The sequence below is a fragment of the Natator depressus genome, chromosome 20 (assembly GCF_965152275.1).
Source record: "Natator depressus isolate rNatDep1 chromosome 20, rNatDep2.hap1, whole genome shotgun sequence".
Lineage (NCBI taxonomy): Eukaryota > Metazoa > Chordata > Testudines > Cheloniidae > Natator > Natator depressus.
Genome location: NC_134253.1, coordinates 26,680,054 through 26,703,440, shown reverse-complemented (window position 1 = coordinate 26,703,440; position 23,387 = coordinate 26,680,054). Strand labels below are relative to the sequence as shown.

At 59.6% G+C, this 23,387-nt stretch overlaps 1 protein-coding gene across 3 annotated transcripts in view; it reads right to left on the bottom strand.

Annotated features, from left to right (window-relative positions):
• The window catches only part of DNMT1 (DNA methyltransferase 1), a 32,728-nt gene extending 17,519 nt beyond the window's left edge, over positions 1 to 15,209 (bottom strand). Inside the window, exons 1-12 of one of the 3 annotated variants that reach the window (XM_074935432.1) lie at positions 15,178 to 15,209; positions 9,071 to 9,113; positions 6,765 to 6,872; positions 6,038 to 6,302; positions 4,765 to 4,837; positions 3,679 to 3,766; positions 3,475 to 3,515; positions 1,878 to 1,929; positions 1,361 to 1,444; positions 1,169 to 1,278; positions 684 to 802; positions 28 to 120 (exon numbers count right to left, since the gene is read on the bottom strand). In XM_074935432.1, coding sequence (XP_074791533.1) covers positions 28 to 120; positions 684 to 802; positions 1,169 to 1,278; positions 1,361 to 1,444; positions 1,878 to 1,929; positions 3,475 to 3,515; positions 3,679 to 3,766; positions 4,765 to 4,837; positions 6,038 to 6,134 — 757 coding nt within the window. In that variant the 5' untranslated portion in view covers positions 6,135 to 6,302; positions 6,765 to 6,872; positions 9,071 to 9,113; positions 15,178 to 15,209. Of the gene's footprint in view, positions 1 to 27; positions 121 to 683; positions 803 to 1,168; positions 1,279 to 1,360; positions 1,445 to 1,877; positions 1,930 to 3,474; positions 3,516 to 3,678; positions 3,767 to 4,764; positions 4,838 to 6,037; positions 6,303 to 6,764; positions 6,873 to 9,070; positions 9,114 to 12,890; positions 13,014 to 14,993; positions 15,053 to 15,177 lie in introns of those variants that run through there. The other 2 variants (XM_074935430.1, XM_074935431.1) reach the window with 2 other exon arrangements.
• Positions 15,210 to 23,387: the final 8,178 nt, after the last annotated feature.

Below are 23,387 nucleotides of genomic sequence, written 5' to 3'. Positions count from 1 at the left end.
CTGAAAACCCCCAGTTTGCGGACCTACCCGTAGTGAAGCCAATCAAGGCTCTTTCTCCTCCGTCAAACCCAGTGATCCACCAAGCGTTTATGGGACCCAGTTTCTTGGCTCGGACACCACCTGAGCGGGGAAGGGCAAGGATGTTTCTTTCTCTCTCTCCCTCTCACACACATACACCCAGCCACCCCCACCCAGGAACACACCACAAGGGTTCGGATTTTGTTGCCCAGAGGCCAGATTCTCCATTGCCGCACACCGTGCAGCCCTTGGCACCAGAGCAGAGTGGGTGAGAAGTGCGACCGGCTCACAGCGGGAGCATACTGCACTCACTGCAGACCCCTGGAGAACCAGGCCCTCACACTGAGTTACTGGCCCAGATCAGAGGACAGCTGCTTTTAAAACGCTTGCCATTCACAGGCTGTCGAACTTCCGTTCAGAATCAGCCCTGCCACGTGGACCCCAGCCCCAAGCATAACCGAGCAACGTCCTCCACAGCAGTAACCCAGCGCGAGCAGCGTCACCTGAGAGGAGAGGTCGTTCCTCGCTCTGCCAGGATTCCACTGACGGCACAAAGGGCTGCGTTTCCCAGGCCTTTGGACTGATCCTCAGGACACAGACTAAGAAAGTCCCAGGGTGCCAGGCAGGCCGGTGTCTGCCCCAGCTCTGTGCCGAAAGACACTTACCATCTAGACAAGGGTTGTCGTCGTATATCGGTTTCACAGCACCACTGAAGTACAGTTCTATATTCCTCTCTATGAGGCCGGTGTCAAATGGGCACAAGTGACCCTTTTTGTCGTAGACGCTGTGCGAGAGAAGAGAAAGGAGGTTTCCCGATTGCTCGCTGTTCAACACCTCAAGGATGTTACACTTAATATTCAGCCTAAACCAGCACCCAGGGCTCCCTGCAAACAGCTCTGCATTTACCCATCCTGTGTCGAACATGCTTCCCTTGACCAAGGCAGGAACCGCACGCCCGTGAACCAAGCTCCAGGCTACATGCACGGGGAAGCAGTCTCACCGCCGAGAGTAGTGCTCAGGGCAGAACAAAGCCTCTCCATGGTGTGCAGAAGAGAGCGTGCCCCCCCCCCCCCGGAGTCTGATTTGCCCCAGGGGTTACAAATGCAGCGTTGCCAAACTACTGAGGGTGCAGCAGTGCCAGAAGCCTTACCTGAAGGAGGTCACTTTGTGCTGGGGCAAATCCTCGTAACTTTCAAACCCGTCTTCGTTGGCATCGAAAATGGACAAGCGCTCATCCGTCAGCATCTCCGGCTCCTCCAGCTGAGAAAGAGAGAGGGGCACGTTGGACCCGCACGCCCAGCGGCATGGCCACGTTTCTAAACCCAAGCAACGAGCCGCTTACCGCATTGTCGGGATCCCCCTGGAAGAACTTGAGATCGGGATCGTCCAGGTACTGTCTGCAGTCGACACACTTGGGAGGAGTGGTCTGCAAGGGAAACACCACAAGACATCAGGAGCTTTCCCCATTAACAGTTCTGCCATTTACCAGCCTCAGCCCTCCGTAAGAATCACTATATGTTCCCACGCTGACGGCCAGTCCTGTATCTACCAGGAATCTGGAGCAGTAAAACAGTCCCCAGCGCCTCACACGGTGTCTAGGACCAGGTGTTTAGCAACTTCTCTGACCTGGCCAGGCGTGGCACGAGGAAGGACTCGCTGCACCAACAGCACACACATGCCCTCTTGGTACGTTTTGTTTGTGCTGTAAATGCTGCATTTAAAGATCATGCGGAGCCGTGAGTGACACGTGCGCTAGGGAGTATTTTTTCTGGACTCGCGGCCACTCCGGGCAGTCGAAAAGCTGTCAGCAGTGCTCGGACAGGGCCCAAGTGCTGACAAGAACAGGGAAAACCACTTACTTTAGCAGGCGGTGCGGTTTTAACCTGCGTAGCTTCCTCTTTTATCTCAGACCTGGGCACAAAATACATCAAGACAAGGAATGAAGGTATAGGGCAAAAAAGCCAACCGAGGCTATTCCACCACCCGCACACCTAGTGCTCTCAGCTTTTCGAGAGACCCGAATACACGCAAACGTTTCATTGCCGATGCCCCACACAACAAATGTGCCGTTCTAGCTGAAGCGGTTTTGTGCTACAGTAAGGCACTGAACTCCTCACACACCATCCGCTCACAGACTCCAGCATGCCAGCCCTCGGCCCAAGAAGCAGAAGAGATCAGCTGGAAATGCTAAGAGCCCCTTCCCCCACAGCCTACACTCATTCTCACCAGCTCGAAGGGGGCGTCAGACACGCTACCGGACTCTGTTGGGAGGGTTTCGGATGGGGGTGAATTGCTTTAGTCTATTTTATTAACTCTGCATTTCACCTAGCTTTCCTGCTGGGCTTTTCCGAGCAGGTGAAGGGAGCCACATGCCCAGCTCTGGGAGCGTAAAACTTCCAAAAGCACCTAAGTGTCTCAGGAGCCAGGGGCCTTCTCGACACACTTTTATCATGCTGGTACAACAGCTACTTTGGATGGGGGTATGTGTGGTTTTTTGTTTTTTAAACAGACCTTAGTGTGGCTGCAGCTACACCAGGAAGTTAATCCAGTACTAGGTAGGGTGTGAATTCAACGAGAAATAGCTCTCCATGAGGATGCTCTTATTCCAGAATAAGATCACCTTTTTCTGGTTCCGCTTAGCCCACTTTGAAAGCAGATTAAACCGGAAAAAGGCACTCTTATTCTGGAATAAAACCATCCACACAGAGAGATGTTCCGGCTGGTTTCCAAGTGCAGGCAAGCCTTTACACCAGTGTAAACAATCCCCGTACAAGAAAAGCTATGCCAGAATACCTCATTCACGCTTGGGGAGGGGGCTGCTGTACTGCTTTAACTATACCAGTAGAGTTAAATAATAATAATCATCCCTGGCTCTTCTTGAGTGCTTTTCATCCGCAGATCTCAAGGCACTTTACTAAACAGCTCAATCTCATCATCATCAGTATGTAGACAGGGAAACTGAGGCACAAAGAAATACGACTTTTGCATACAGGCAAGCCCCAAGTTCCCTGCTTAACAGGACACCTGGGCATTGCTGAAAACGGTCCCCATGAGGCCCTTTCACAGCAACACTTCACAGCTGGAAGCACAAAAAGGGGATTCACGGAGCCAGGCCCAATCACTCGTCTCTATTTTCAGACACTTTATAAATTAGTAAACTACCAGAACATTTTTTCTTTCAGACACTAAATCGCTTCCATTTCTTTAGCATTTTCTCTGCCTCCCCAGGTTTAGGGTGATGAAGTCCGACACGGACAGGAAAACTCAGCGAGAAATCTTTTTGATTTTTTGTTTGGTCTTTTGCCACAACAGACCCCGTGACAAACTTCTGCAAAGAGAACACACACGCACACACAGACAGTAGCACTGGAAGGGACCTCGAGATGTCATCTAGGCCATGCACACACAAGCCAGAACATTCTAACACCCGATTAAAGAAATTTTAGCTGCTCTTACCCTTCTTTGGTTTCAATTTTAATTCTTTTTTCATCTTGCTCCTTGAAGTAGAGGTAAAAGAAAGAAATGCATGTAAGAGCCCATCAGCTTTACAAACTAAGGAAATGGGAGTCGCAGCAGAAATAATATGCCTGACTATTCTTCCTTGACAGCCTAATGAGATGTCTGTTTAAGAATTTGTTTTCAAACATGCACCAGACGTACCCTCTCTTCTAGCTCTTCTTCCTCCTTTTCTGGATTTGTTTCCTGCTTCGCTTCTCCGTTCACCTCATCCGATTTGCGTTTGTTGGATCTGTTGGGTTTAAAGGTGAACACCAACAGAAAGATCAATTCTTTGAAAGGAGCAAATTGCTTTTTAGAGAAGACCATGGCCAAATGGACCCAAACAGCGTAGTCTGCCTAAAGTTTGTGAAAGGAGCTTTAATGGGCTGTCTAGACACTGCCAATAGCAGCAGCTGCTGTTACAAAACTGATCATGGAACCAGCTAAGCCGTTCTGATCCACTACACCTTGGTTTTCTTAACTGTTTGCATTTTAGTAGCATCTAAAATCGGGGCCGCACTGGCCCAAGCTCTACACAAATACATGAGACAATCCCGCCCAAACACACTCAACAATCTACACAGACAACGGGTAGGAGGGGAAAGAGGCAGAGAGAGGAAGTGACTTTGTCAAAGTCACAAGGCAGGCCAGTGGAAGAGCCAGGACATAAGCCAGTTCTGCCAAGTCCCAGCCCGGAGACCTACCCACTAGCCCACACCACACCTCTGACCTTCGTAGAGAGAACATCAGCTTCCTTCTCACCCTAATAAACGTAACTTAGTCAATCAAAATAAGACATTTATCAGCGGATATTACCGTCACCCCAGCCATGGACCAGGACCCTGGGGTGTCAGGCACTGCACACTGGGTGTATTAGAGACGTGCCCATCGAGGATTGGGACCCCACTGTGCTAAGATAGCTTGAGAATCTGTTGGGTGAGGTGTCCCTTTCTGAGCTTCAGGTCATTCCCCTGCTGGTTAGGGATGTGCAAATTAGAGGCTGTTAGATTGTAATGGACCTGCAAATATTAGGATCCACCTTGTTAGCCCACTGGGAATCTTTCACAAGAACTCGTACCAACTACTCAATGAGCCACCATGCAAAGAGAATAACGAAGAAGAGGGAGGACGCCAATGAACTGTTAGGAGATTAAAAAAACATGTATACTTCTCAAAACCAACAAAAATCGCTTGTGAAAGTCCAGCTGCACCAGGATTGCACAACCAGGAGCTGCAGGATGTACTGACCCTTTGGAAAACAGAGCGAGGATGGTCGGTTGCCTGCCAGAGCTCCGGGTAACTCTTGAGCTGGCTGGGGATTCTGTCCGAAGAAAAAGAGCAATCATTACTTTGCAGGGATTAGAACTGTTGTCATTCATAGCTCGAGAAAAGCCCAGGCCCTGCGTCACTCAAGCACACTCACCAACGACCCTGAGGGCCCGATTTTCCTTTACGCCATTCCAGCCTATGGGGCAGCAGCAGATTTGGGTCACTCCCCACCTCGAGGCTGTTCTAGCTCACACTTTGCTTCCCACGGGCCCCGGGGATGGACAGAATAGCCACAGGGCTGTGCACTCCAGCCATGCCCCCAATCAGCCCCCACCTCTGGGAACTGGACAGATACCAGCTCCACACCAACCAGGGAGGACCCTGTGTGCAGGGGGGATACTGGAGGTCTGTTTCCACCTGCTCTGAAGCCAGAGCCGCACAGAAGGGCCTCAGCACAGCTGAGAATTTGGCCATCAACGTCTGACACCAGCCATTCCTGCACCATGTGCTCGAGCACTCCCCTGTGCCCAACTGGAGAAATGAGGCTATGCCACATTCCTTCCAACACATCAAACCTGAGCACAGCTCCTGCCCTCCTCCCATTCTTTAACTGGCAGGGATAAGCGCCTCTGCTGTGCTAAAGAGCTCTGGCAAGACACCACCCAGCATTTAATCGGAGCAGTTTGCTTCCAAAGCTCCTGCGCAACAGAGATTTCTGCTTATTTTTTATTTGCTTTAGGAGTGAACAGAGCAAGACCAGGAGGTTATGAAACCAAACGTTACAGGGCAGCATGTCTCTTGCCCCCAGGAGTCTAACCCTCTGCATTGCAGCAGGGTACAGCAAGTGGGGTGAAGTTGCTATCGGATGCCAAGGAGAAATTTGTACCCACTTCTACACTGAGAGGTGCCTACAGCCAAGCAGGCTTTTACATGAGCCCGAGGAAGAGCTCCCAAGGGGCACGGCGAGCATGCAAACCAGCTGGCCATCCCGCCCAGGCAGCCACAAAGGGGAGTTTGCTAGCCAAGCCATTCCCCCTAAGCCTCCCCAAGGGAAGTGGTGAGCCAGTCGTACTCAGGTGAAGCACTGAGGAGCGTTGGGTGAGGGGCAGCCCCATCTCAGCTGAGGGTCTAGAAAGGATTCAGTAAGGCTGCCCTGAATCAGCAAGGGAACTCCACTGCGAAGCGAGGCTCGAGGGGCAGAACCCACAGACCCTGTCTCGGTTGCTAGGGCAGCACAATGCCAGCTCATTACTTTTGTTCTCGCCGTTGGATTTGCTCCTCCTGGCTTTGCGGGTTTTTGACATGGTTGCCGATGACGAGGAGGATGCCACTGCTTCCTCCGTCTCCATAGCGCTGTCCTCCTCCCCCTCGTGGCCAGCTCTCTCCGAGTCCTCATCACTGCCGTAGGCGCCATTCTCGGAGCACCCGTTGGATTTCTGGCCGAGCGCTGAGGCATCCCCATTCTCCACGGACAGCTCTTTGCTGAGCAAGGCTTTCACCCTGGCCAGGTATCCCTCCTACAGGAGCAAGGCACAGTTACAACTCAGGATTACCACAAAGCTCCCCAGTTACCCTTTGGCCCTTCAAGGGCTGAATCCAACACATACCCCACCCTGGCCACAGGCCGCGGTCCTGCCCCTGCTTGGGTGGCAGCAGGCTTCAGAGTTAAGATGAATGGGGCAGTTCACACTCCTTGTAGCTATTGGCTGTTTCAGGCTGCCTGCAGACTCAGACAGACATCTGTTATACTCGGTTCATATTTTCAGATTTATCTACCCTTTTTTTTTTTTTTTTTTTTTTAAATAAAATCAGAGATTCTGAGCCATCACTTGACTACAGAAGCCAGGGCCCCCAGGCAGGAACCTTGAGCGCCTATGTCTTGGTCCCTCCTTCCCATGTATGCAGGCAGACAGGGGTGCGTGTACACACGCACACACACACACACTCAGAAGGAAGAGAAGCTGTGTTCAATGCCCCACCTCCGACAGCTCCTCTCTGTGCAGCTTGGTCTCAAGGTCGCTCAGCTGATTCTGTGCATCTGCTTGTAGGAAGCCATGGACCAGACTCAGCTTCTCCTTCACGCACTCCTGAGGGGACAAGGAGCAGGAGCGTGTGCTACAAGCAACCAGCTTGCGGCCAGTTCCCCCAGCCGCACAGACACCGGTTGCTCCCATGCCTTTCCTTCTGGGCACACGCAGCTTCTGCGACCTGAAGCTCATGGTGGAGGAGAAAGAGCCAGCTTATTACTGAGGACTGGGCTGCCTTACTGCCATATGCAGGGACACCCTCTTTCATTACAATAGCGGAGAGCAGCCTTGGTATTTCATAGCAATATTGCCAGAGGAGTTGCTAGGCTGGGCCAGAGCAGAGGCCCGCACCAGCTGTGTCAGAAGATGGTGCATGAAGCCCTGGGAGAGAGAGTAAGGGGTGGGGGGTTTCCCCTCCTGACCCCAGTAGTTAAGAGGTCCAAACCTACGCTCTGAGCAGCAGCATTTATGGCCCTTCCAGAACACCCAGTTATCACAATAATATTTACTCTTGCTCAGGGGTTTATAGCAGCAATATCCCTAATGCAGGGATCGTTACCAATGCGGCCTCCAGACGCAACCTGTGGGCAGCATATTCTCTGCTCAGCCACGCCTTTGCGAGATCCACCCTGCCCTGGGGCATGTCGACCCTCATCTGAGCCTCCTGGGAGCCCTCAGGCCCCTACAAGCTTCTTGCCACTGTGGCGCATCCCCAGGATTAATGGTGCAGGCCGAGTTTCCAGCCTCCTCTTACCCAGCTCTGTAGTGAAGTCACGAAGCCCAGTTTGTGACATGACAGCAGTTTCTATGGAAACGGACTGATAGAATAAATACAGGCTATGACCTCACTGCAGGAGCATGTGTCTGAGGAGCCGGGAGCGGATGAGCAAGAGAGGCTCTTACTGAAACAAGTCTGCAGGGTTCACCGCTGTGCTCCGGTGGGGCAATCGGCTGTTTCCCTTCTCACCAAGTTTTCCTAGCTCCTTATTAAGTTGGACTCCAGAGCCAGCCCCCCAGCAATGGGGCATTTTTCGTGCTGATTTTCAGAACGAGGGCAGGGTGAGCAGTACGTCCCAGCTGGGAGGGCATGGGCCTGGGACTCAGGACACCTGGGTTCTCTTCCTAGCCCTGCCACTGACCTGCTGGGTGCCATTGGGCAAGTCTCTTCCCCTCCCAGCCCTCGTCTATTTAGACTGAGCTCTTCAAGGTGCGAGGCTCTGCAGGGATGGGACTAGAACCCAGGTCTGCGGGATGCAGGAAGGCCAGCGCCTCCATGTCACCACCTGGCAGCCACCATCTGCTTGTGGACATGACCACACGGACCTTGTGGAGATGAAGACTACAGGAAATACCGCCTCGGAAGACCAGACTGACAGCTTCCCTTGCAGTACCGATTGGTCCAGGGGGAGTTCCAGGAAGCAGCCGTGCAACGAGCGGGACCCTCGGCTTCCACTACTGAACTTGGGACTCCGGTCCCGAGCCCTGGCTTTGGTACTTGGACTCTAACGTCGCCTTTGCCCCCAGGTTTTGGTACTTGAACTCTGACCCTGGCTTTTCTCCTCCATCTCTGGCTTCCTTGCCACCCACTGGCATCAGTACTAGGACCCTAACCCCAGTCCTGAACTCCAGCTACCACTCTTAGGTGCCAGCCCCAGTTCTGACCCTTGACATAGGCCCCTGGTCTCTGGGACCAGCCCTGACCTCTAGGCCTGACTAGCCAAACCCTAGTTGCGACCCAGGGCAGGGACCCTCTCTCACTATGTCTGTGCAGCACCAGGCACAAAGGGCCTGACCTCAGTTGCACCTCTGGGACCTTCTGTAATACAAACAGACAATGCAACTGAGGCCCCAGAAGCTGCCATGCCACACCAATGAATCACACTTTTAAGCCAGACTTCAGAGAGGACATGACTCTTGGGCCAAGTATGCAGGATACAGCTGAGAAATCAGCTAAACTCCACTGAAGTCACTTCTGCAAATTAACACTGCTTGGCAGGCCTGACTAAGATACATAGGCAAATTCAGGAGGACAGAAACACCTTATGAAATACCCACTGCGTGGCTGCAGAGCAGGAGTGCTGTTGTACAGGAGGGCACTGGGGAGCAGCACCAGAATAAAAGCCATGTGCGCGCAATACCAAAAGCCCCTTTCATGAAAGTTACAATTCAAGACAGTCCATAAAAGTGTGGGTGTCTCTTTGGAAACGCGTTGATCAGCAGAAATGGGTAGTGCACCAAGAATCGAAAGAGAACCTTACCTTCTCACTCAGCCCATCTTCCTCCTTCTCCAAGTCTTGGAGCCTGCAAGAGAATTGTGACTTGTTATAGTTTCTTTCCCCACTTGCAACGCAACAAGGTAACCATGGGGACATTTCCTTTGCGTCCCCAACTAGAAACAGGGGAAGGGGTACAGTTTCTATGGCCTCCCACTGCAGGAAAGGGATGGGAAAGGTCTCTGGCATAGTGGATGGTGACACTGGAAGTGCAAGCTCAGATACTGGCTTGCGGACAGTTTTCAAAAGCCACTACGTGACTTCAGAGTCCTTGGGAGCCAGCGTCTCTTGGAAAGCTGTTAGGGCTTGGAACAACTTAGAGAGTCTAAGCCGCTTTTCAAACTTTTCCCCTGCAAAACAAAGAGCGATAGTAAATTCTAGGGCTGGGATTGCAATGCCTAATTTCCCTTGGCTTCTGGGAAAATCCCAGCTCAAGCAACAAATGGAAAGGTCCCTTCAGCTGCCCACACAAAGGCAAGTGAAAGGGGCTTGGCCGCCCGGGATGCTCACTAATCTCCAATGCAAGGGGTGTCTCATCACCCTCTCCTTTATGAGATGTGACAGACCTGGTTCTAAGCAGCAAGGGCTGCCACAAGACTTCCATCCAGCGAGTGAGGCCCCACGACGGACAAGGTATATGCATCTGTCACCGAGATACTCTTCTAACATTCTGGGAATGCTGCACCGGAGGGCCATGCTTCGGCTCCAGGTCTGCATGGATATCTCACTATTTACATAGCTGTCCCAATGCTCTGACAACATCGCTGCGTCCCTGACCACGCTGTGACTCACTACCAAGGCCTCGCCTTATCGCAGCTCTCGCCAAGGACTGCACAAAACCCAACAGCTAAGGGCAAAGGATCAGAAATCCCTTGGCCATGCTCTAGAAGAGAACACACTCAGGAGACCCCGTCGGAGTGCTTCCTCCTGCCTCGGCAAGCCCGGCTGTGTGGATGCTGTGGCGATGAGGCTCAGATACGGGCCTGGACAGAGCAGAACAGACACAGGATAGCGTCTGGCCCTTGGGGAAAGCTCTCCATCTGAGCCAGAGCCAAGGTGGGGATAGAAGAAATCCTTTTAGAGCTTCAGAGCAGAGAGGGGTCTCTCTCAATACGATGCATGGAGCCCGTGACAAGACACGGCTTTCTAGAGGAGGGAGAACAGCGATGACTTTGGCCATACACTCACCAGCCACCAACTGACCCTACAGGACATTCCTTCGCACCAGAGACGCCAGAAACAGCCTCCGGTCCCTGGCCCAGCCAGTTCTTCGCAACCTTCAAATGGACGGCTCAGCACAATGTGTATTTCAACCCCAACTCTCCTGTTTCCTCTCTAGCTGCTGCCGGGGCATCAGTTGCCAAGCAATGCCATTGGCTGTCCTTTCATCAATTAAGAGTTAATTACTAAGGTCAATGACTCATTACAGGCGCACACAGAGTTCAAATGAAATGAAATGGAGACACCAGGTCTCTGCCCAGACAGGGGAGAGGCTTATCAGGAGCCATTAGCAAAAACAAAGGAAAGACCATTTCCAGGAGAGGAGCCGCAATTCAGCAGTGCCCCAACATTCCCTCCACATGCACAAACAGGCCTTGCAGAAGGACACGCAAACCTCCCCGAACTTTGGATTGCTTCTGTCACATACACATGCAAGAACACGACTGGACAGGGGCAGCTACACCAGGGAATGGCATAATTCCCCAACCCCGTTGAGGAACAATCTCGCCCCTTGGAAGCGTCCCAGAGCACCGCCGCCAAGAGCCACTCCCTGGTTACCTAGGGCTGGCCCACGTCCTACAGAACACTACTGTTCAGCGACAAGACCCCGTAGACGCAGACATGGGGCGTTTATTCCCAGTTCTGGGCACGTCGTGTGGCTGGCTCCCACCACCACAAGCCAATCCCGTATTTACTGACACCGCAGCTAGCCTGTCTCCCTAACTTCACCTCACGTGCACCTACAGCAAGCTCTGGATGACTCGCAATCCAGTGCCCTCAGGATACTGTTTGAGCTTCAGCGCCCCACCCACGGCGCATTGTATGGCAGGGTTTTCTTTACGTTACAGGGACTGTTACTAGACCATGAGTAACTGAGTGCCTGTCAGTTTCTCTTAGTGCCCGCTCCATGGTTTGAGTTGCTAAGAAAGCCAGCTGGCTGTTGCTCCCACTAAGGCGCCCCGGCCCCCACCCCCCCCCGGCAGCAGAATGCAAACGAAAGGCCTCATAAGCACAGGGGCTTTGAAAGCGCCAGGCTAAGCAGCAGTACCAGGAATCAAAGCCATTCATTTCCCCCCACACACCCTGCAAAGCCTCACTACGCATTCTTCCTGCAGCTTCTCTTAACTGTAGGCAACTAGCCCTGATCCCCTTTGCTTTGTTAACCAGTATTTTAAGGGCGGGGGGGGGGGGGGACGGACCAATGGCACCGTAGCTAAACAGAGGAAAGTAGCTTCAGGCTGCCTGTGATCCATCTTTTTAGTTAAGGGTCTGACTCCAACATTTCTGCTCCCTTCCCAGATACTTCGGAAAATTGCTCCCGCTATTGATAGGGAAGGTTGTTCTCAGGGTTGCACAGCCATGCTCAGCGGGCTCAGTTTGCTCTGGGCAGCAAACCTTTAACCCAAGAGTCACAACTGGGCTAGCGCAGCCCCCCACAATGCACCGAGTGCACCTGGATCGCTTTGTGGCCTGCTGGCAAAGCAACAAGACCAGCATTCGCAGTCCTCTGAACCGTCTCCTCTTCTGCTAAGCACGAGGCACCACAAGAACAAGGGGGAGACAGAAGCCGAGCGGAACGGACAATAGCAGTGAGGGACCTGGGTTAAATTCTCACAGGAAGTGCACACACGCCATGTGCTACACACAATCGCCGCCACAGGCCCTGCTACTGCTCGCTGCAGAGGAAAACAGGAGAGTTACGTTCTTCCAGACAGGAGGTCAGGCCGCAAGCAGCTCGACGCAAAATTAAGAAGGAAACAGATTCCCTCTTCTGCAGCCACCGCTGATGTTAACTGCACATCCCTGGCCTGGTTTGCTAACTAGAATATTGTACCCCCGCCACACACCCTCCATTCTGCAACCAGAGCCGCACACGAGCAGGGGTGGATTGGACAGCAGGATTGGGGCCCCAGAGAGCGACAAAGGGAAGCAGATTTAAGGGGCCTAGGAGAAGCACAGCGGATCTGACCAGCATCAAGAGAAGTCATTTATTTTAATGAACGAGCGTCCAGTCTGACCCCAACTCCAGAGCAGAATACACCCGCCTGGGCAGTTAATATCCTGCACACGGGCAGACGCTCCCAAAGGGGAAAACAGAGTCTCTGATCTCAGGAAGTAACAACCTGCAATTCTAAACCACTCAGCCCCATGCCTACTTGTTTGGTGGGGGTGCGGAGAGGGAGTGGGAGCGTTTTCTGGACTTTCTTTGGTTCCCTCTCCTCTCCCCTAATGGCCTGGGGAAAATAAAAAGAGCTTTATAGGGCCTTGGATACACTAGAGCCAGCAGACTTCTGCCCCGTCAGGCCGAACAGGAAACAGGTTCCTGGCGCCAAGGGGTTGCCCCATATATCAGATCCGCCCCCCGCTGAATCAGGGTCGTGCCAAGACAAAGGCAGTTGCCTAAGGGGTGAGGGTGGTAATAACGAGGAAGGTTAATTGCAGATGTGCAGGAGGGTACATTTCCTTCGGGAGCAGATTGGCCTGGCCAGAGGCGCCGTAATGGAGGGCAGGGCGGTCCTGCCCGGCCCGTGGCACGTCGTTTGCAGAAGGACGGGTGTCCATGGACAGCTGGAGGATCACCTACCCTGGCCTGCTGCACAGCACAGGCAGATGCCTGCTGCCCCCCAACCACGTGCCCCCCACGTTCTGACCGGATGCTGGGCTCTCCTTCACTTCCTGTCCTAAACAGCTGCGCGTGCAGGGGACGCGGTGCTGGGAAGGAGAAAGACAAAGCAGCCTGGTGCCATACAGGGGTGGGGAAAACGGGATGGGGCTAACCACCCCCCCCCATTTCCTGGATCCACCGTTATAGGCTCTGGGGCTCCCAGCAGGACAAGGGGCCCCGAGCACAGGACAAGGTGCGGGGAGGCAGGGCCAGATAAAATAACTCCTAAGACCCCCTGACGTAGCCCAGGGGGACGTGCCACCCCACAGGCCTGATGGGGGACCCCATTCGGGGGAGACACATACTTCCCTCCCCGCCTCCGCTCCCCCCTCCCAGGCCGGGGCTCAGCCCCTGGGGGCAAACACACCCGGCCCCCCAACCCGGGGTCTGTCGGCCACAGAGGGCAAAGCTCAGCAGGGCTCACCCCATGCACTAGCCCAAGGGGCGGCCTAAGTTTGTGGGGACCAGACTCCAATGGGGGAACCCCCAGCCCCCCAATAGCCTCCCCACAGCAACAGTCTGTAGGGGACCACTGCCCCCTTGAGGGGGGATCAGACCTCAATGTGGGTGGTCTGTGGGGGAGAACCTGACTAGGGTGGCCGCACGGGCGGGGACCGGACGAGGGGAGAGGGGTCTCGGACCAGGGGGGGACCGGACAGGGGCGCTGGGGGGGGGGACACCGTCTCGGACCGGGGGGAACAGACGGGGGTGTGTTGGACCGGGGGGGTGTCTCGGACCAGATAGGGGGTGCGTGGTGGGGTCACGGACCGGGCGGACAGGATGGGGGGGGTGTCTCAGACGAGAAGTGGGGCCTCGGACCGGATGGGGACTGTACTGGGGGCGCAGGGGGCCTTGGACCGGACGGGGGGCTCGGACCGGGGGCGGGCGGCTCGGACGGGGGCGCGGACTGGGGGACCGGAGGCTCGGACCGGACGGGGGCGCGGCACGGGGGGGGGTGGCTCGGACCGGACGGGGGCCGGACGGGGGTGCGGGAGAGGGGGTGGCTCGGACCGGACGGGGGCGCGGGGGGGGGGTGGCTCGGACCGGACGCGGACGGGGGCGCGGGAGAGGGGGTGGCTCGGACCGGACGGGGGCGCGGGCGGCTCGGACCGGACGGGGGCGCGGGGGGGGGCGGCTCGGACCGGACGGGGGCGCGGGGGGGGGGGGTGGCTCGGACCGGACGGGGGCGCGGGGGGGGGCACGGACCGGGGGACCGGACGGGGGCGCAGGGGGGGGGTGGCTCGGACCGGACGGGGGCGCGGGAGGGGGGGTGGCTCGGACCGGACGCGGACCGGACGGGGGCGCGGGGGGGGGGGTGGCTCGGACCGGACGGGGGCGCGGTGGGGCTCGGACCGGACGGGGGCGCGGGGGGGGGGGGGGGGTGGCTCGGACCGGACGCGGACCGGACGGGGGCGCGGGGGGGGGGGTGGCTCGGACCGGACGGGGACGGGGGCGCGGGCGGCTCGGACCGGACGGGGGCGCGGGGGGGTGGCTCGGACCGGACGGGGGCGCGGGGGGGTGGCTCGGACCGGACGGGGGCGCGGGGGGGTGGCTCGGACCGGACGCGGACCGGACGGGGGCGCGGGGGGGTGGCTCGGACCGGACGGGGGCGCGGGGGGGTGGCTCGGACCGGACGGGGGCGCGGGGGGGTGGCTCGGACCGGACGCGGACCGGACGGGGGCGCGGGGTGGCTCGGACCGGACGGGGGCGCGGTGGGGCTCGGACCGGACGGGGGCGCGGTGGGGGGGGTGGCTCGGACCGGACGCGGACCGGACGGGGGCGCGGGAGGGGGGGTGGCTCGGACCGGACGGGGACGGGGGCGCGGGCGGCTCGGACCGGACGGGGGCGCGGGGGGGCTCGGACCGGACGGGGGCGCGGGGGGGGGGGTGGCTCGGACCGGACGCGGACCGGACGGGGACGGGGGCGCGGGCGGCTCGGACCGGACGGGGGCGCGGGGGGGCTCGGACCGGACTGGGGGCGCGGGGGGGGGGGGCTCGGACCGGAGGCGGGGCCGGCACTCACCGCCTGCGCAGCTCGGCGGGGAGCGGGGCGGGGGGCAGCGGGGCGGCCCGGGCCGGCATCGGGGGCGGCGGGCGGGAGCCAGGGGCCGGGAGACGATTTCGCGCGGAAACCAGCCACGGGGGGAGGGGGGGGAGGGGGCGGGACAAACCATCCGGGAGGGGGGCGGGCGGTACCATTTACATACCATCCGACCGGGGCTGGGAGGTACCACTTGCGGGGGGGGCGGTACCATCTATGGGGGGGTGTGGGACAAACCATGAGGGAGGGGAGCCGGGGTTCGGCAGGCGGGTCCCGGAGAGAGCGGGTGGGATGTACCATGTTCGCCCAGGGCAGGGGGTGGAAGTGAGTGGCGGGATGTACCATCCTGGAGGTGGGATGGGGGTCACCTCAGGAACCCGGATGGCACACGTGCACCCCGGGGAGGGGGGCAAAGGGGGGACGCCCTAATTTCCATAATGGGCGGGGGGTGGGAAGAACGATGCGCGGAAGGGAAGTGTGTGACACGGGATGTACCATATTGCGGGGAAATGGAACGTACCAAGTGCACTTAGGGCAGAGGGATGACAGTTGGGATGTACCATCCTTTACGGGGGGGAGGGAATGTGCCATGTAAACTGAGGCAGAGGGGGAGCTGGGATGTACCATCAAGGGGATAGTAGAGGAAGGCCTTTGGGGCGTACCACGCGGATGGGGGGGCGGTACCACTCTCCCAGGGCCCCAGGCCGTTGCTCGGCAACAGGAGGGTGGGGGTAAATGACACCAAGACCGGCGGCCTGGCGGTGCCGGTGGCCGCGGCGTCGGCGGGATCCCGGCTGGCGACACCTCGAGGGGCCTGGCAAGGGCCAGGGCGGGTGCCACCTCTGGAACCAGGCTCCTGCCCCCCAGGCCGGGATGGGAGACGGCGCCCGATCCCAGGCTGCACCATGGCCCTGCCCCTGGGCGTCAGCACCCCCCGCACCCGCACCCCGGGACACCGAGTGACGCTCGCACACGCACCGCCAGACACACGCACCCACCCGCACCCACCGGGACACCGAGTGACGCTCACACACGCACCGCCAGACACACGCACCCACCCGCACCCCGGGACACCGAGTGACGCTCGCACACGCACCGCCAGACACACGCACCCACCCGCACCCACCGGGACACCGAGTGACGCTCACACACGCACCGCCAGACACACGCACCCACCCGCACCCCGGGACACCGAGTGACGCTCGCACACGCACCGCCAGACACACGCACCCACCCGCACCCACCGGGACACCGAGTGACGCTCACACACGCACCGCCAGACACGCACCGCCAGACACACGCACCCACCCGCACCCCGGGACACCGAGTGACGCTCACACACGCACCGCCAGACACACGCACCCACCCGCACCCCGGGACACCGAGTGACGCTCGCACACGCACCGCCAGACACACGCACCCACCCGCACCCACCGGGACACCGAGTGACGCTCACACACGCACCGCCAGACACACGCACCCACCCGCACCCACCGGGACACCGAGTGACGCTCACACACGCACCGCCAGACACGCACCGCCAGACACACGCACCCACCCGCACCCCGGGACACCGAGTGACGCTCGCACACGCACCGCCAGACACGCACCGCCAGACACACGCACCCACCCGCACCCCGGGACACCGAGTGACGCTCGCACACGCACCGCCAGACACACGCACCCACCCGCACCCACCGGGACACCGAGTGACGCTCACACACGCACCGCCAGACACACGCACCCACCCGCACCCACCGGGACACCGAGTGACGCTCACACACGCACCGCCAGACACGCACCGCCAGACACACGCACCCACCCGCACCCCGGGACACCGAGTGACGCTTGCACACGCACCGCCAGACACGCACCGCCAGACACACGCACCCACCCGCACCCCTGGACACCGAGTGACGCTCGCACACGCACCGCCAGACACGCACCGCCAGACACACGCACCCACCCACACCCACCGGGACACAGAGTGACACTCGCACACGCACCGCCAGACACACGCACCCACCCGCACCCACCGGGACACCGAATGACGCTCACACACGCACCGCCAGACACACGCACCCACCCACACCCACCGGGACACCGAGTGACGCTCGCACACGCACCGCCAGACACGCACCGCCAGACACACGCACCCACCCGCACCCCGGGACACCGAGTGACGCTCGCACACGCACCGCCAGACACACGCACCCACCCACACCCACTGGGGGACAGAGTGACGCTCGCACACGCACCGCCAGACACACGAGCCCACCCGCACCCCGGGACACCGAGTGACGCTCGCACACGCACCGCCAGACACACGCACCCACCCACACCCACTGGGACACAGAGTGACGCTCGCACACGCACCGCCAGACACACGAGCCCACCCGCACCCACCGGGACACCGAGTGACGCTCGCACACGCACCGCCAGACACACGCACCCACCCGCACCCCGGGACACCGAGTGACGCTCACACACGCACCGCCAGACACGCACCGCCAGACACACGCACCCACCCACACCCACCGGGACACAGAGTGACGCTCGCACATGGACGCACGCCGCCAGACACACGCGCCCACCCGCACCCACCGGGACACCGAGTGACGCTCGCACACGCACCGCCAGACACACGCACCCACCCGCACACCGGGACACCGAGTGACGCTCGCACACGCACCGCCAGACACGCACCGCCAGACACACGCACCCACCCACACCCACCGGGACACAGAGTGACGCTCGCACACGGACGCACACCGCCAGACACACGCGCACACCCGCACCCACCGGGACACCGAGTGACGCTTGCACACGCACCGCCAGACACGCGCACACACCCACACACCGGGACACCGAGTGACGCTCGCACACGCCCCACCAGACACACGCACACACCCACACACCGGGACACAGAGTGACGCTCGCACACGGACGCACACCGCCAGACATACACGCCCACCCGCACCCACCGGGACACAGAGTGACGCTCGCACACGGACGCACACCGCCAGACACGCGCACACACCCACACACCGGGACACAGAGTGATGCTCGAACACGGACGCACACTGCCAGACACACACGCCCACCCGCACCCACCGGGACACAGAGTGATGCTCGCACACGGACGCACACCGCCAGACACACACGCCCACCCGCACCCACCGGGACACCGAGTGATGCTCGCACACGGACGCACACCGCCAGACACACACGCCCACCTGCACCCACCGGGACACAGAGTGACGCTCGCACACAGACGCACACCGCCAGACACGTGCACACACCCACACACCGGGACACAGAGTGATGCTCGCACACGGACGCACACTGCCAGACACACACGCCCACCCGCACCCACCGGGACACAGAGTGACGCTCGCACACAGACACACACCGCCAGACACGCGCACACACCCACACACCAGGACACAGAATGACGCTCGCACACGGACGCACCCACACACTGCCAGACACGCGCACACACGTCCACACACCGTGACACAGAGTGAAACTCACACACAGATGCACCCACGCACCGCCGAACACGTGCACACATACAAGTCCCTTAGATAGACTCGTGGTCGCCCACACTCACTCCCATAAGCTGCGAACTGATGGCAGGTTTCTGGGGCCGGGGTGGAATTCCCCGAACCCTGGGGCTGGGGCTGAGCCCTCGGTGTCCCCCTGCACGAGCTCCATCACAGGACACACAAGCCGCGGGTGCCAAATCCCAGGCACGCCCCTAAGCGGGCAAAGCCAGCAGCCGGGCTGCTTTCACCGGCCGCAGGCCCATCAGGGGCCAATTGTATCCAGCATATCCCCCCCGCTCCCCCCCGGGCAGTGCCCGCCAAGGGCAGGAGCCAGCTGCAGACGCAAGCCCCCAGCCCCGGCCCGCCCCTCAGAGTTAGGGCAGAGGCATTCCTGGGACACCTGCTGTGTTTAGACCAGGGAGCACCCTGACGGACGCTTCGCGCAGCGGGGAGGCGAGCGTCACGACCTGGGCCGGCTGCAGGGAAAACGAAGGGCTCAGTCGGCTTCGTTCTGAGGCCTAAACTGGGCCGGACGTGATGCCTAAGCCTCCTGCCGTCAGGAGGGCTATGGGGCCCTGCCCAGGACGGAGGTCACCCTCAGGGCACTAGCTTGGCACAAGAACCACGTTACGGGGGCACAACCCTCCCAGGGTTACCGGGCATGGCCCCTGCTCGTAGCAACACTCAGGCCCCTTCAGGCTACTCCAGCAGCATAACAGGGGCCTCAGCATGGCCAAACCACCCCGTAAGGGTCCCCCTGCATGGCCGGTGTGGAGCTGGCAGAAAGGGCCTGCTCCCAGCCCTGGTGTAGGAGCTGAATGAGGGGCATGGCCCGAGCCCACTGTTCTGTAGCCATTCTCTGCCTCCCAAGGGCCATGGGGGCAGAGCGTGTGTTAGAGCAGCCCTGCGGCTGCTCTAACTAACATTAAGGCAGGGCCTCACAGCCCCCGCAGCCCTGCCCGAAGCCCAGGAATGGAGTAGCTGAGGGTCAGGCCAGATGTATTTGAACATTTTTCTTTTCCTGTCCGCACAGGCAAAGATAACAGCCCCCGGCTCCAACGCAGCCACATTTCGCAGCCATGGTTACACGTGGCTCTCTCTGGACAAAGCCCTAGAGGCCAGTTCCTGGGGCGCAGACCCACGGCCCTGCTCAGTCCTTTCCGGAGGGGGTCTGATGTCCCAGGAGGGACTGGTGGCAGGTGTCACCCCAGCACAGCTGACTAAGAGGGGACCCATGAGCCCCAGATCAGATCCATAAGGTGCAGCGGGTGGGGGCAGGAGGTGCTGGGTGGGGGTGTTGTCACCACAGAGTCCTGGGCTAGGATGGTGGAGGCTGGTGTGGAGCTGGGGAGAGGCCGAGGGCTGTACGTCTCTAGGAAGTGCCCCAGGAGCAGAGCAGGATGCTGAGAGCGGGGATCTGCCTCTTCACAGTGAGAGCATTTCTGGGCTTGAACCTGGGGTGAAGGAAAGGCCCTGGCTCCGCTACGCAGGGGCTGTGCCACCAGGAGCTGACACCCGGCCAGGTTTCCCCAGGAGCGTCCCTTTGTTGAGGAATCTGCCCGGGTGCTCAATGCACACAGCGGGCTGGACAATTTTATGGCCCCAGGACCATCCAGGATGTCCTGTTTCTTTTGCGCCTCAGAGGTGGCAGCCCTGCACCCCAGCCATGGTGGAGGCGGGGAACCAGAGAGACCTGACCTGGACCTGTCTGGAGCTGGGAAAGACCCCAAGCTACCTGAACCCCAGGACGGGCTGTAGGACTGGAAGCCCGGAGAAACGGAGGCCTAGACCCTCCTTCCTCTTCTTCTCCTTCTTCTTCGTGTGGCGGACGTAGTGGAGAGCAGCAGCTAATCTTGCCCTCGGGTGGCGCAGCCAGGGACCCGCGTCTGGAGCCGCGGAGTGAAGCGCTGGGACGCCTCCTGCGTATTTGTGAACCCGGCGCTGAGTCACTCTGTGCTCCGTGGCCACAGCTGCACTCTGGATAGTCTCCGATGTTCTCTCCGTGCAGCAAGCGTCCGCATCTGGCACGGCTCGCGTGGCTGCGGTTCAGGGCCGAGATTAGTGGGAGATGGAACCCGGGGATCCTCTGCGTGGGGCCTTTCACGAGGGGTTGATTTGCAACTTCTTGTGAACGCCACTTAGCTTTCCCAGCATCAGCCGGGTGGAAGGTGAAACGCCTGTGTCCGAAAGGGCTCCCGCGGCTCCTGGCGGTGGTGAGGGCTGTTGTGATGGTCCCGGTGGAGGGGGAGACATTCGTTGTCCACGATCCTCCGCAATTCCCGAAGGCTGGGGGCATCGCGGCGAACAGATGGAGGGGGGCGACGTGCGATGCCACTAGGGAGAGCAAGTAACGTCCCCCCCCAGACAAACCTGCCCTGTGGGGGGCATGGGCCTGGGGTGTATGAGGGGGTGGGCGCATCCGTGTGCCAGCGTGAGGTTTGCACGAGGGACGGGCCCTGGTGCCGTGCTCCCTGGCAGGCAGCAGGTGGCGCTCTGCGTTCACTAGCTCCTGAGTTTCGGCGGCTAAGGGCTCGCGCCCCAGCCCCGTCCTTAGAGCCCCAGATGCGAGCGCCCTGCAGGGACCGTGCCAGGGCCGCCCTGGGGGCTGTGGCTCCACGTTGCCGTCAGTGGCTGCTCGGGGGGGGTCTCTCGGGCTCAAGTTTTCATCCTTCTCGAGGGGAGAGCCATGCGCATGCCTACACCGGGCACTCCAAACGCGGACTGTCTGGGCCCATCTCGCCCCGCGTCCCATCGCTGGCAGGGGCAGCACCGGCTGCTTCCCAGGCAGGGGCGTGAAGCCCTGCAGGAGGCAGCCATGGGATAACCGGCCTCTTGGAGAGGTTCCCTCCTGACCCCGGATAGCTAGAGGCTGGGTCACGCCCTGGAGCATGTCTGGGCCTCTGGGAGACGCCTTCGAACCAAGCTCCTGCTTTGGTTTTTTTGCTCAAGAGTCAAGGTTTTGCCCAAGCATCTCCAGGCAAAATGTCACCCCCTCCCCCACTGCAGCACTGTGCGCTCTTCAGTGGCCGTGCTCCACCCCAGAAGTGGCCAGGTCTCAGTGCAGGGCCCTTCTTCTGCCAGCCGCCCTCCTCTGCCCCACAAACAGAGGCAGACTTCAGGGGGTTATTACTGACCAGAGCCGTTGACTTCAGGGGGTTATTACTGACCAGAGCCCAGGCCGGCCGCAGACACGGCCCGTTGCGCTTTGAGGGGAGCAGCTCTTCTCCCTCATCGTAGTGCTCACTCTGCCCCCGGAGTCCAGGGAGCGAGTGGTCTTAGCCCAGCGAGCTCAAAGGGCCACGCTCCGCTCTCGGAAGGGTTAATCAAAGAGGCCTTGCTGTCTTACCACATGGCCAGTCGCTTGCCGGGGACTCCACAGGGTGCGGCTGGCCCTGGCGTGACATGGCTGAACTATGGAGGGGAGTGGGGTCTAGCCGTGGGCAGGGTTCCTGGCCTAGCAGACAGCAGGGAGCAGCAGACGGGAACAATCTGGGTTTGAGTCAGGTTTTGACACTGTCCCATGTGACATTCTCCAGGAGCAGTTCTCAACAGGGCCCTGTCAAACAGGGGGATGTATCCAGCGGGGGCCTGCATGGGTCAGTCCTGGGTCTGGGACTATCCAATATGTTCAGTAACAACGTGGATCGCGGAGTGCAGAGTGCGCTTAGAAATGGGCGGATGACACCCGGGTGGGAGGGGCTGGGAGCACTCGGGAGGCAGGTTTGGGATTCAAAACGACCGCGACAAACTGGAGAATTGGTCTGAGATCAACAAGCTGAAATTCAATAAAGACCAGTGCAGAGTCCTGCACTTGGGAAGGGAAAATCAAATGCACAACCGCGGAGTGGGGACTAGCAGGCTACGGGGAGGCAGCGCTGCAAAGGGGCAGGGGGTCACCGTGGGTCACAAGCTGAAAGTGAGCCGAGAGTGTGACGCAGTTGCCCTGGGGCTAGTGTCAGTCCGGGGCGTATTAACAGGCGTGTCGGATGTAAGACACGGGAGGTGACTGTCCCGCCCGGCGAGGCCCCAGCAGGAGCTGGTGTCCAGGTCTGGGCGCTGCACTGCAGGAAAGACAGGGACACGCTGGAGAGCGCCCGGAGGAGAGCGGCCGGACTGAGCGAAGGTTCAGCCAACCCGCGTGCGAGGAACGTTACAAACCCTGGGCCTGTTCGGTCCGGAGAGGAGAAGCCTGGGGGGGCCCTGAGAACAGGCCTCACACGCGCAGGGCTGGGGGAGGGAGAGGGGCTGTTCTCCAGGGCCACTGGGGCAGGACAAGGAGTCCGGGGCTCTGTCTGCAGCCGGGGAGGGTTCGTTAGAGATCCGGGGAAACGATCCAATGCTCAGGGCGGTGACGCTGTGGGCCAGGCTCCCTGGGGCGGTTGTGGGATCCCCGTCACCGGGGGGTTTAAGAGCAGGTGGCCAAACGCCTGGCAAGGGCTGGGCTAGGTGTAACTTGGCCCTGCCTCAGCGCTGGGGGCTGGGCTAGCAGCCTTCCCAAGGGCCCTGCCTGCCCAACTTTCCACAGCCAGCCTCGTGACCCTGGCATCACACACACACCACTCGTGTCTGCAGCTGCTCGCAAGGGCCATGAGTAATTTCCAGTCAGAACCTGCGTGTGGGTGCAAGGGATGGAATGACTGGGGAGCTGGGGGAGGATCCGAAAAGGCAGCAGTGGGAGGCAGTAAGTCAAGGGGTGCGTCAGAGCAGCAGGATTTCAGAACAATCCCATAGGCCAGTGTCCACACCAGGGACAACGTACTTCTCCCGAGCTGGCCAGGGCGCAGGGGGCATCACTCCCTCCCCGCGGTTTGTCTATGCTGCAATGTGT